Genomic DNA, 13,690 nt, shown 5'->3' with positions numbered 1-13,690 from the left:
AATATGCTAGCAGCTGGGGGGCATAACCCAAACAGAACATTTATCATGAAAAAATAGGCGATCCCGCTGTGTATGTGTGTGGGGGGGAAACTGCGCGGTAATAGCAGCATCGTTCGATTGGTGTGAGGGGTGGATCCCATGCAAGGGGTGACAAATATGCAAAGCTTCATTTTTGCAGCCTTAACAAAAATGAAGATTGGGGGAATGGGAGAAGTTTCTACATGTACATGACGCGATGGTCTCTTTACGTGTGGGATTGGCCCCTTGGGGGAAGCAGTACACAATGGGAAAGGGGTCCGTATTGGGGTGCGGAAAAATAAAAAATGCCCAATAGTTGTGAAATTGGCAAAATGATTTATTTGCCAAAATGAGTCAAAAACGTTATAATTGTTGAAGAAATGTTAAAAGCGGAATATCTCCAAATATGTACAAATCTACATTTATTTTTCTTTTCCCTAAGAGGTGGTAAATCTTTTTTTTTTTTTATTTTCCTTTCTGCAGATTAAAAAAAAAAAAATCAAGCGAGTTAGGTGGTGATCGATCGAGGTTGTTTCCTTTTCCCCGAGCTTGGGCATCGCGCACAAAAAAAAAAAGGGGAAAACAGTTTCGAGCAAATAGGTGATACTTTTTTTCTTTTTTTACATTGTTGTGTGTTCCTCCTTTGTTTCTGTTGCCATAATCTTGCGCAGTGTTAAAGATGTGAAGGGAGAGGCAAATGGGGGAAGTTTGTCGAACGAGTGTCCTGCGCGCCTTTTTTTTTTTTGTGCCCCTAAATTTTGGGGGGTATATATACCCATTTTGATTGACGACAGCGAAAAGGCATGCGGAAAAAGAAAAACGATTTATTTGAAATGAACATACAAATAAGAAAAAAAAATAACAGGAAGAATGCCACGAATATTTGTTCATTTGTGATGATATAAAATAAGCTTGAATTTATTTTGACCAACTCGCTTTCCCCTGATGATGATGAAACAGGGGAGGTGTCATTTTGGAAGGAATAAATAATAAATAAATATCCCCTTCCCCCCTTTGGTAATAATTACCAAATTACGTATTTTTTTTTTTTCCCCTGTATGGTGGAAATGAGCAAATTAGGAAGGTGTCCGCGAGGTGGGTTAGCACCGTGTGCTTAACTCTTATGAGATTAGTGTACAGTGGGTAGGAGGAGCTCATAGGCAACGTAAATGTAAATAAAAAAATATACCTATCGTGTAGCACGTTATATACCAGCGTTGCACATGATTTTTTTTTATGGGGCAGAAGAGCTATGTTAGGATTTTGTTTCCTTTGGCGCTATTCCGCACTGCGGCAAAAATAAAAAAACATAGGCCGTCGGGTGCTCTGCGGGTCACTGGAAGGAAGGGCATACATACATACATAATACATACGTACGTACGTAATATACATAAGTACATACATACATGCGCAAAGCGCGAAGAGGCAGAGGAAGCTCCTTCATGAGCATACAATAAATAATACCACACGCGTGACGTGAAAAAAAAAGAGAACAATTTTAATAAACTCGATTCGTTTGAGAAGAGCTCGCAACGTAACGGTTTTTTCATGCTAGGCCCAATATAAACAGCAACACTGATTTTTACTGCATTTTATTTTATTTTTTATTTTATTTTTTTTTTCCTTTTTCGACGTGTTTAAGATAAAACTTAAGCTATTCCAACACTGCGTTGAGGTGGTACATAAGTATATATAATTTTTTTTTTTTTTTTTTTTTTGCCTTTTCTTCTCTCTCGCTTAGCTAAGCTATGTTAATACAAAATAGCATCTCCCTTCGTTATGCCATGATATATAATTAAACATCTGCCAGGAATTCGAAATCGGCATTTTTTTTCTTTTGCAAAAGTTTGTTTTTTTTTTAACTGTTTAAGTGAACAGAAATCACTTTTCTCATCTTCAGCCCCCTGTGGAAAACCATGTATAAAAAGGTATGGCCACGACAACGTTAACGTGAATGCTAACGTGAATGTTAACCCGAGTGATATAAGAAAAAAAAAAAATTAAAAACGTGCCACGTGCGATGAGAGGAGCGTATGCTTATGCGCGCACAACTGTTGCATATGCTCGATGTGGATGACACGAAATTTGATGGTGAAAGGCTGTGTACAACTTCGCGGGGAGGCAGTCGCGCCAGTTTGTAGGGACGCATCGGTCAGCGCGCAGAAGCGCGTGTGTGTCGACATTGTGTATGTATGAGAGCTCATCGTTGTATGAGCGCATTTTTGCTGAACATATCGCGAGGAAGAGAGCGACATGGAGGATGCACTAGCGCACACGTTGGCATGTTGAAATGCGTCAAAGGTGTAAAGGTGCGAGTGTAGCGAAGTTGTGAATGAGCATCCCGTGCAACTACGCTGCTTCGGTCTACCGCGTCGACCTACCGCATCGGCCTAGCACTTCCCCACACCGCTTCCCCTCATCGCTTCCCCACACCAGGTATACGTAATCGACTGCAAGGGACACCTGCTGGGAAGATTGGCCTCGATAATCGCGAAGGAGCTTCTGAACGGCCAGAGAGTAGTCGCCGTGAGGTGCGAAGATATCAATATATCAGGTAGCTTATACAGAAACAGACTAAAGTACCAAGAATTTCTAAGACTTCGAACGAACACGAACCCTAAGAAAGGACCTCTACATTTGAGAGAACCATCCAAAATTTTATGGAGATGTGTCAGGGGAATGCTACCACACAAAACATACAAGGGAAAAATTGCCCTTAAAAAATTGAAGGTATTTGTAGGCATGCCATATCCATATGATAAAAAGAAAAAGTACGTGTTACCAAGTGCCTTGAGAGCATTCAGGTTGAAAAAGCATAGGAGATATTGTCGACTTGGAACGTTAAGTTCGCGAGTGGGCTGGAACTATGATGAGTTGGTCAAGAAAAATGAAATATCAAGAAAAAAGCTGAGTAAGTTATATTACAAAAAGAAGGTGAATGTACTGAATGAGAAGAAGCAGTTAAAGACGGAGGCTCTGAATATGATAAATCCGGAGGAGCGCAAGGTGTTGGAGAATTTTGGCTACGCATAGGCAGCATGATATGTGAGTGTGCGCCCCGTGCACAGGAACGCAATCTGCGTCCACACCACGCACGATGCATGTGTGCACACAACGTATGATAAATGCGCCCACTTGTACATGCATGTGCAGTTTTGTGTGTGTATGTGTGTGTGTTTTTTTTTTTTTTTCCTTTTTGCATGCCACTTATTACCGAGAGAGATAAAGGAGGGAAAGAAACCTTTTTGGCCAACAGGACAGAAATGTGCACCAACGCAGGTGTCTATATGTGTATATATTTATATGTGTGCATCCGGGAACTTGACAGGCACAACTGACCCAACCTCATATATGCAAATGCACAATACCTTTTAAGCTATTTTTTAAAATAATTAAGCAACTGAAGGTTTGGCGGTAAAGAGTTGGGAGAGGAAAAGAGGTATAGGAGGTCCCCTTCGTTTGACACATCGCTTGTAATGCAAATGTGTTAGCTGCGCATGTTACGTTGGGGTGTGACACTCCCACTGTGTGGGCTCAGTTCACACGGCAGAGAGTAGAACGTGCAGACCGCACCCCTCAGGTATTCCGCTAAAGGTGAATCTCCTTAAGTTGATTTATCATTATGCTTGCTTCACCATTGACTACCTCATCATACATAGAAGCCGTTTTTTCAATCTTACCAATCACATCCTGGAGGTTTAAGTTTATATCGTTCAACTCGTCCTGCGTGAAGTAAGCGGAGAGGTTCTGCTTTTCCCAATGGTTCACCCAATGAATGAGGAAGTTAGCCAAGTTGAGAAATTTCTGCTGGGCCGTTTCCATCACGGGGTCTTCTACACTAGTGGGCTCAAACAGGTCGTCCCATTTTCTTCTTATAAGGCTAAGCACGTGTGCCAGTTCATCGGAGGTGTAGTTGCGTTTTATAAAATTGGCGTAATCCTTTTGGTTGTCCCAGAGCATGCGTCTGAGGTGACAGAGGGTGTTGGTGGTGGTGTTGGTGATGGTGTTGGCGATGGTGGTGGTGGTGGTTGTGTAAGCAAATGAGATGGTAGCCGCACCGACGATGGAAGGATGGAAGAAGTGCATACATTGGATACGACAACTTCTTCGCTCACTCGCGACCTTTTGTTTAGGGACTTACAAAAATTGCTGGATCTCCTGTTCAGATTTCCTCTCTTCGACCTCTTGCGGAGAGGGTAGTTCCACGTGGTTATTAATCTGAAATAAATTCGTGAGCTGAAAATTTTGGCTCCGTCTGTTTCTCCTTTTAATAGCTTCCATTTGAGACTGTGAGGAGGAAATCTTCAAACTGACATAATCATCATAGGATACCTTCTGCTCGTATGTCCTAACTGGTTTCATATTTACTGAACTTACGATGTTGCAAAAATCTTTGTAGCTTTTACAATACTTAACGATTTCTTTTTTTTTCTCGTCTTTTTTTTTGTACTCCTCATCTTTGATGATGCATCTGACGAAGTCGTTTCGCATCTTCCTGATTTCGATGGGTTCGATGCCGTCGCCTGGGTTCATCTTGGGGAGTTGGCCAGGTTCACCAGGGTGTACTCAGGGGTATGCCTACTGTGCTGTACTGTACTGTGCTGTGCTGTACTGTGCTGTAGTGTACTGTACTGCACTCTGCTTAAATATATGTTCAGGCAAGTGCACACGTTTGTTTTTGTGTTTCTTTGCCGATTTCGCGAAATGTGGTTTGGGGTGTGGGAGAGCGCCTTTGCAGTTGCACAGTAACACGGTCGCGCGCCTTTCCGCTGTCTGCCGCTCCTCTGTCTGCCTTTCCAGTTTGCTTCCAATTTAACCGATCGAGCCTCTGTGTGCAGTTATCTCTACCACGACTGCTGTTATTATGATTCTTTTTTTTTTTTTTTATTTTATTTATTTTTTTTTTTTGCTGTCCTATTGGTTAGCACATTTTTTTACGCCTTGTGTGGGTGCCTATCCACTTTCGGGCTACTTAGCGTGAAAAAAAACTAGAAGCGGAATCGGCAGTAGCGTAGAAGCAGGAGTGGAGAAGCAGGAGTGGAGAAGCAGGTAGGAGGGACCAGAACATGAAGGCCTTCTTTTTGCGGCGACCCCTTTTGCCGCGATCCCTTTTGCTGCGATCCCTTTTGCCGCGACCCCCTTTGCGCCTTTTTAATATACCCCCTTGGTGGATCCACCCTTTCGGAATAGCACGTTTGACGATGCGAAAAATCTCATACAGGTTAGTGCCCATGGAGGAATATATGCCTATGTGCGATGATGGCCAAGCACATGCCAGTTAATGATTCACCTTTTACTAGTCGTGTTGAACATGGTACTCATGTGAGATTGGGAGGGGGGAGGTATCCGCTAGGACATCCACTTAGGGGAGTATACCTCTCCGTTAGTTTACTCCCATGCAGGGTTAACTCGCGTGTCACGAATGAGTGGAGGAACGCATGCTGCGCTACACACGTGTGCCAGCGCGTACAGAGGTGCCAACAGAGGTACCAACAGAGGTGCCAACAGAGTGATGATTAAAAAATTCCTAGCAGTCCATTCGCGCAAAAAGAGAAATAAGACCAAGCGCCGTGACACACATGGCTAACTCAAAAGGGGGTATAGTATATATATGTGCCCCCTTTTGAAGATTCGCTGGAGGGTAATAAAATCGGAAAGCGAGAATAGTTGATCTTCCAATAGGGTTATATGAGCAGAGGTACCTCCAAGGATGTACTTCCACGTGGGTGCAGTTAGAGGAGGGAATATCAACTCATATACATCTTTTGTTTCATACCTACTGACACGAATTAAACGTTTCTGTGCTTAAAGAGTAATGACCCTTTTATTGCCATTTTCGTGTGGACATGTTAAAAAAAAAAAAAATGAGAAGCCTTTACTTAGTAAAATTTCCGTGGCTGCACCTGGCAACATCGAAAGGGATGGTACTTTTTTTTTAATTTCCCTTGTTGGGTGGGCCTTTCCCCCCTGGAATCGTACGGGGCGTTCGCCTCGTCTTCCCTGCGCTTGTGGGTGTTATTATGCATGATTGGTGATGAGGTGGGAAACGAAATGGGCTCACGTGAGTCACCTGAATCACGGGCGAAGGGGCAAAAGGCAGGAGTGGCTAAAGGGCGAAAGAAGAGTTACTGTATCAACTCGTCCACCAGCATGTTGACCAGGTAGCTCGAGGAAATGGAACAAAAAAAAAAATAATAAAGCAAAGCAAAGCAAAGCAAAACAAAACAAAAAAAACAATAACACAACAGGAAGGTGGCACAAAAATATGCAGTGCAGAAATGCCAGCCAATGTGTGGCACGCAAAAAAAAAAAAAAAAAAAACGGAAAAGCGATGACGAAGGCAAGAAAAATTGGAGTCCACGAATTGCCACTTTCCAAAGCGAGCAAGCTGCATTATCCCAAGGGAGGAGAAAAACGAACTACGGTTAAGGGGAGAAGCCTGCCAAAGTTGATTCGAATTGGCTCGAGGGAGAGAGCAACCCAACCAACGGGGAATATGTAGCAAAACAAAACCCAGCTGTTCAACCGGGGTAGAAGCGGAAAGGAAGAAACTCAAATTTGGAGAAGGGGAAAAAATACAACAAAATAAAAAAATAATAAAATAATAAAGTAGTAAAACAAAAAAATAAACAAAAAACAAAATAATCGAATAGCGCGGTTTTACGACCCACTCAACTGCAAAGAGGAAGGAACGAAGTCGCGTCAAAGTTGCGGCGGACGCTGCTTTCGTATGCATGTTAAGGCGCTCACTCTGCAGTCTGCGTAGCGGGCGAGTGAAGTGAAGGCGCGAAAGGGTCCGTTCGTCAGCAACGTTCCGGCGGTATCGGGGGAAGGTTGGAAGTGCCTCCCAAGGGAATTATTTACCCTGCGCGGAGCGTAGCCAGAAAACCCCGTGGTGGGTAGGAAACGGTTTGGAGAAGAGCCACCTGTGTGGCGGGTAGGAAACGGCTTGCAGCAGAGCAACCTGTGTGGTGGGCAGCGATGGAGTCGAAGAACAACCTGTACGACGAGTTCGGAAATTACATAGGGGAAGACATCGACAGCGATGAGGACTACTCGGATGGGGACCAAGAGGACGACGTGAGTGAGGGGGGGGAGCAGGAGGCGGATTCGGATTCGGATGGAGATAGCGACGGAGGTAGTGACGAAGGTAGTGATGAGGATAGCGATGCGGGTCGGAGGAAGGCAAAGGGGAGAAGAGGGGGAAAAAAAGGGGAAAAACGAAGCTGGTAGAGACGGCAGCGAATGGGGCCATGGCGGAAGTGATGACCAAAGTGAGGACGAAAGTGCGGACGGACGTGAGGACGGACGTGACGGGGGAGGAGAAAAACACCTCGGGGACAACATGGACGAATTACAGAGAGCGTACGAAGGGGTGGAAGTGTTTGTGGAACAGGAGGATACACAAGACATAGAAGAAGCGACGATCAATAAAATAAACACAAATGTAGAGCGAATCAGCTTCATTAAGAAACTGGACGTGGAGGCAAACAGGAAGAACTTCGACCTGATCGAAACGAGTCTCCCCAGCAACACGTTCAGTTTTAAATACATGTCGCAGTTGATGTCCCAAACGCAATTTATAAAAAATATTTGTATAGCGGGACATTTCCATCACGGGAAGACCACCCTCATAGATAGGATAATCGAATTTACTCGAGAAAAAAAGGATAGCAAAACGAAATTGATTTATGGAAGTGGCACAACAAGTGAGGGAAATCCAAACAGCGGCACAGTAAGCTTCTTTCACGTGAATACCGAAATGGAGGGAGTACTAATAAAAAGAAACAACGTAAGAAAAAATAATACATCCATGGTGACTCCATTTAATACAAAAAAAATTGACCATTTAATAAATTATACAGATACAAGACTTGATGAACAAGCAAGAGGATTATCCATTAAAGCAATTCCTATATCACTCATTCTTCAAAATAAAATGTATGAAAATATTCCTAGTAATATTTTACTGAATAAAAAAAAAAATAATTTGAAATATAAATCATACCTTTTTAATATCATGGATACACCAGGACATGTCAATTTTTTTGATGAGTTCCTATGTGCAGTGAATATATGTGAATGCTGCTGTTTGGTTGTAGACGTCACCGATGGATGTATGTACGTGACGGAAAATATAATAAAAACGTGCATTTACGAAAATGTGAAGATGGTATTAATTATTAACTGTATAGATAAATTAATAATGGATTTGCGTTTGCCTCCGAATGATGCATACCACAAAATTAACTACACCATTGAGGAGATTAACAATAAAATTGAGTCGTTTTGTGACATGTTAAATAAGAGTCCAAAGGAGAAGAAGAAATTTTTGTTATCACCTTTGAAAAACAACGTCCTGTTCGCTTCCAGCATTTATGGAGTTTTTTTTACCCTCAAATCGTTTAGTAAAATTTATTGTAACTTGTACAGTGCATACAATATTGATATTGACGAATTCGCACAGCACCTTTGGGGAGATATTTATTTTAACGAGAAGGATTTTTCTTTCGTTTCATCTCCACTCTATTCAAATCAGAGGAGATCATTTGTTGAGTTTATCTTAAATCCGATTTATAAAATCTTCGGGTATGTCTGTTCAGAAGAAAAAGAATTCCTGATTCCGTTTTTTAAAAATTTTAACATTACCCTGAAAAAAAATGACTACCTTTTTAATAATAAATACCTTCTTAAAAAAATCAATGGCATGATATTTGAAGATACAACTGCATTTGTGGATGTCATTCTGGATAATTGTCCCTCTCCATTAGAGAATGCTAAACAGAAGACGAGGCAAATTTATTCAGGTTCTTTAAAAACCAAATTATGCTACGATATGATGAGATGTCTTAAAGGGGATCAAACGGACAATCTAATGATTTACATAATTAAGAATTACCATCGACCGGAATGCATCATTTTGGATCTCTTCGGTAGGGTCATGTGTGGTACCATCAGGAAGGGACAAACAGTGCGCATCTTAGGGGAGGGATACAGCCCTAGTGACGATGAAGATATGATAACTAGAGTAGTTACTCACCTGTGGATTTACGAGGGTAGATACCGAGTCGAGGTCGATGAGGTCCCCGCGGGAAATTTCGTTCTCATTGGTGGAGTTGATATTTGCATTAACAAAACGTGCACCATAACGAATGTGAAAAAGAAGAGAGCTGGGTACGCACAGGGAAAAGGCTCAAAGAAGAAGGGTGAGTTGAACGGAATGAAAGCAGCGGGAATTTTACCCACCTCAGGAGGATCTCGAAATGGTTTGAAAAAGGAAGAACGGAGACTCCTGCTCGAGGAAGAAGAAGCAGAAACGGAGATATTCTATCCATTACATAGAAAGTTCAAGTATATAAATTGTGCTAACTCCGTTTTTAAGGTCGCTTGTGAACCTATTAACCCCTCGGAACTTCCCAAAATGTTGGATGGTCTCAGAAAAATTGACAAAACGTATCCTTTGTCCAGCACCAAAGTGGAGGAATCTGGTGAACATATCATCCTGGGGACGGGGGAGCTATACTTGGACTGCATTTTGCACGACTTGAGGAAGCTTTATGGAGACCTCGAAATTAAGGTATCCGATCCCGTGGTGCAGTTTAACGAAACGGTTATCGAAACGTCGGCTCTGAACTGTTTTGCGGAGACTCCAAATAAGAAGAACAAAATTCACATGATTGTGGAACCGATGCAGAAGGAGCTGACGGATGACATCGTGCAGGGGCTGGTTCACCTGAACAAGGGCGAGCGAGACGCCAACGTCGAGGAGTACCTGCACACGGTCGACAGGCTGCTGCGGGAGGAGGGGGGAGCGGGGGAAGCGGTGGAAGCGGTGGACGAATCGGACAAATCAGACGCACCCGACGAAGTGCACCTAAACGGAGCAAACGAAGGAAACCCCCCCTCGGAGAAACGCACGAGTACTCTGAATTACAACCTAGACAAAAACGTCATCTCGTTGCTCACGGACAAGCACAACTGGGATATGCTGTCAATAAGATCCATTTGGGCCTTCGGTCCGGAAAGCAACAGCCCAAACATCCTAGTCGACGATTCCTTGTATAAAGAAACAAACAAAGAAAATCTGTACGCCATTAAGGAGAATATTATCCAAGGATTTTGCTGGGCCACGAAGGAGGGACCTCTAATCGAAGAGTGCATGAAAAATGTGAAAGTAAAAATTTTAAAAGGTGAAATAGATGATGACCCAATCAATAGAGGAGCTGGGCAAATTATACCAACAACGAGGAGAGCTATATATTCATCCTTTTTATTAGCTACCCCGAGGTTAATGGAACCTATTTTGTTCACAGAAATTATTTGTTCAGGTGATTCTGTTTCATCAGTTTATAATGTGCTGTCTAGAAGAAGAGGTCACGTATTGAAAGATTTCCCTAAAGTGGGAACCCCCTTGTATATGGTTCATGCGTACTTACCAGCAATTGAGTCCTTCGGATTCGAAACTGATTTAAGGACACATACTAGTGGACAGGCATTTTGCTTAAGTATGTTTGATCACTGGCATATTGTCCCAGGGGACCCTCTAGATAAGTCAGTCATTCTAAGGCCCTTGGAGCCAGCGCCTATTCAGCATTTGGCCCGAGAATTTTTGCTTAAAACGAGGAGGAGGAAGGGGTTAACCGAGGATGTTACGATTAACCGATTTTTTGACGACCCGATGCTCCTAAACATAAAGGACGAGTTCGCGGAATACTTCTGACTGGGGCACACTGGCACGTGTGTGCGTACCTGTGTGTACCTGTGGAGAGGGGTATGGACTTTTTTTTTTTCAATCCTTAATGATACGTTTATCCCTACTTGCATGCTTCGTGCGCGCTGCCGTTCCAGCTGGCTGCACGGAAACGCGCAACTTTGCAACAACATATTTTAGGGTGTCACTTTTTAATTTACCGTCTCGTTATCGACTTGGTATGTGTGATGTGCTTTTCCGGCGCCAAGGAATAATTATGGGGGTAGCGCATGTGGGCATATATGCCTATTTGCATTTCGCTCATTTAGCACATTTGGCCAATTTATTTTTGTTTTATACATCGTTCATACGGTTTAAGAGAGTACGTCACTGAGGGCTAGCTTATATGGGGGAAAAAAAAAAAAGAGCAACAGCACGGGCAATTGACTGACCCACATTTTTTCCATTAAAAGACGTACCGGACACATGGCCCGAGTTATGCTCCCCAAATGTGCTGCTAAATGCGATGCGTCAAATTTTTAGAAAAACGTTTGCTGGGTATTATGTAAATGCTCCTGCAGTTAAGGGGTATACAGAATGTCATTCGAGTGTACGTATATCTGTGCGGAAGGTGAGGGGAAGCAGCAAGTTTGCCTTCTAACAGCGTTGATTACGTGATCATTCCCTGCCGCTACGCTGCTAACATGGGAAAGGGGGAGGAGGGGAAGCCAACCATTCGTACAAAAAATGCCTTCACATTTAAAATGAAAAATGGGCCCTCCTGCACACATACATGTATATATATAATACATACACACCTCTTGGGAGATGGATAATGAACAACTGAGTCGTCAACATATATAACTGGGGTTAAATGACAGAAAAAAAAAAATAAGAAAAAGAGCATACGGGGGATGATTAGTCATTTTTTTTATTTACACACGGTAACGTTTAACTTATTTCGTTTTATATTTTTTGCGCGAGTTAACGCGATTGATCCTTCTGTGTGTGTGCCAAAACGTTTCGCTTTTTTTATTTTTATGTAGAAGGCGAGCTGCATCGTAGTGTGTCCAAAGCTTCGCTTAAGCGGGATGCATACACACAAAGAGGAAATATTCTTTGCAATTGGAATGCCTCCAGAAGGGGTTCCCATATACACACACAAAAAAAAAAAAAAAGCGCTACAAAACACATCCTTCACGTTATCGTTGGAGTGGACATACGTTCAGGCTTACTGCGCAATGTTAAAATTGTCATTTTTGTGGAAACTATATAATTGTAGCTTTGGAGGGTGCGATGATCCTTTTGCTCGTATGTCGTCACGTCAGCGCGTCGTGGCTTCACTACGCCAGTGCCTCATGCAACCAAGGGATTGTTTTTTTTTTTTTTTTTGGATGATCACGCTTGTGTTCAATTTTTTATAGAAGTGTGCTATGGCAGGAAAAAAAAGTTTGTGTAAAGAAGTGCCAAGTGTTTTGCTCACCAATGTGGCTGTGTCATTTTGTGTTCCCTATATATCACTGTGTGTTTTAGCAGCTTTGGTACTTTGGCCGCTTCGTGGTTTTGCCATTTCGCAGGACGGAATGCAGTATGTGCTTCTTCCCGTGGACTGCAATTTAAATTTACAAATGAGGAGATACACCCCTGGGTGAAACAAAAAAGAACCTCTCGTAACGTGACGTACGTGATGTACGCGACGTAACTGTAGTGCTAATCTTTACTGTTATTTTTTTTTTTCGAACATATGTAACCCTGTGTGTTTGTTAAGGGGTAAACGCGTAACGCGAACAAACGTGGGAAACCAACGAAGTGCTACATTAAGAAAAAATAAATAAAATAAAATAAACGAATACATATATATACGTGTACCTTCGCATGGTGTATTTTATGTCATGCGAGGGCATGCCTTTTGTACATGTGTACGCTTGTAGTGAAAGAGGGGTGCGCGTGCATTCTACCATTGCATTGAGTGAGAGACTGAGTGACCCACCGGGTGAGAGAGATAGAGCTGAAGAGACTGCGCCAATTGAGAGAAAAGCTGCCCTCCTCCTGTTTATTTCCACATGGGCCAACTTTTGCTCCTCCGCATTTGCGCATCCACGTTGGTGTATTTAGTACTTACGTTGTAGTGACAGTAGCAGCAGTAGGAGTAGTACCCCCTTTTGCGGGATGCACGCTGCATACGCGCAGGGCGGATTTGTGGTAATTTTTTTTTGGGGGGGAAAACGTTTTATGGTACTTTTTTGGTGCATTTTTGATAAACTTTTCGCAATTTTTTTGGAACGTTTTTTTTTTTTTTTTTTGCAAAACTGTATGGAATGTTTCTTTTTTTGCCCCCCATTCCCTTTGTGTTCATTTTTGCCACTCCTTTGTGAGTTAGCGTATACGGGAATTTTTTTTTTCTTTCCTTCCCCCTTTTTTTTTTAATATGCCTTTTCGTTTACATTGTGGGGATGCACTGCTCATTGTTACGTGTAAGTTTTAGCCTCTACATTGGCCACTTTGCAATTTAAGGGCCCCCCTTTCTTGCGTGTATGTTTTCGTGCAAGTGTGTTTTTATTAGTGCTGAGAAATTTGCGATTTTTTCGTCCACACGGATGGTACCTTTTTCGTGTCCCCTTTTTCGTGCCTCCATTTTATGCCCCCTTTTTGCCGCGCATGGTTCCGCTGCACATGTGTAGGGCCAAATTAGCACCATCGTAAAATGCACGCAAGACGCAACGTATTTGTTCACACGTGTACAGCTACGCATTTGGTTGAATTTGCGTGAATGTACCTACCGCGTTTGCTTGTGTGTGTGTTGGGGGGTGTCAGTGCACAACTCTACCAGTGCGCTTTACTTCGCAGCGCACGAACGGAAGAACCGTTTAAGGTTTAAGAGAGTAGTACCCCCCATTTGGAGTGTTCCCTTCCTCCGCAGTTACAAAAGGGATAGTGCTAGTATGCCATTCCGCCTTACGCGCGTTTGTGACCATCCCAGTT

At 42.7% G+C, this 13,690-nt stretch overlaps 3 protein-coding genes across 3 annotated transcripts; 2 read left to right on the top strand and 1 right to left on the bottom strand.

The window, feature by feature from the left end:
- Positions 1–1,565: 1,565 nt before the first annotated feature.
- On the top strand, positions 1,566–3,051 carry PCYB_081340 (60S ribosomal protein L13a; the record flags this gene model as incomplete). The annotated part of the gene is made up of 2 exons (XM_004221872.1): positions 1,566–1,946; positions 2,455–3,051. Exons 1-2 carry the CDS (start codon positions 1,935–1,937, stop codon positions 3,049–3,051), a joined length of 609 nt encoding a protein of 202 aa, XP_004221920.1. The 5' UTR covers positions 1,566–1,934.
- A 612-nt stretch (positions 3,052–3,663) lies between these two features.
- On the bottom strand, positions 3,664–4,551 carry PCYB_081330 (hypothetical protein; the record flags this gene model as incomplete). The annotated part of the gene is made up of 2 exons (XM_004221871.1): positions 3,664–3,982; positions 4,160–4,551. Coding segments are annotated over 2 exons (711 nt in total), but the record flags the coding sequence as incomplete, so codon positions are not given.
- A 2,633-nt stretch (positions 4,552–7,184) lies between these two features.
- Positions 7,185–10,738, top strand: PCYB_081320 (U5 small nuclear ribonuclear protein; the record flags this gene model as incomplete). The annotated part of the gene is made up of 1 exon (XM_004221870.1): positions 7,185–10,738. Exon 1 carries the CDS (start codon positions 7,187–7,189, stop codon positions 10,736–10,738), a length of 3,552 nt encoding a protein of 1,183 aa, XP_004221918.1. The 5' UTR covers positions 7,185–7,186.
- Positions 10,739–13,690: the final 2,952 nt, after the last annotated feature.

The sequence above is a fragment of the Plasmodium cynomolgi genome, chromosome 8 (assembly GCF_000321355.1).
Source record: "Plasmodium cynomolgi strain B DNA, chromosome 8, whole genome shotgun sequence".
Lineage (NCBI taxonomy): Eukaryota > Apicomplexa > Aconoidasida > Haemosporida > Plasmodiidae > Plasmodium > Plasmodium cynomolgi.
Note: the sequence above shows the minus strand (reverse complement) of the source record. Positions and strands in the feature narration are given on the sequence as shown.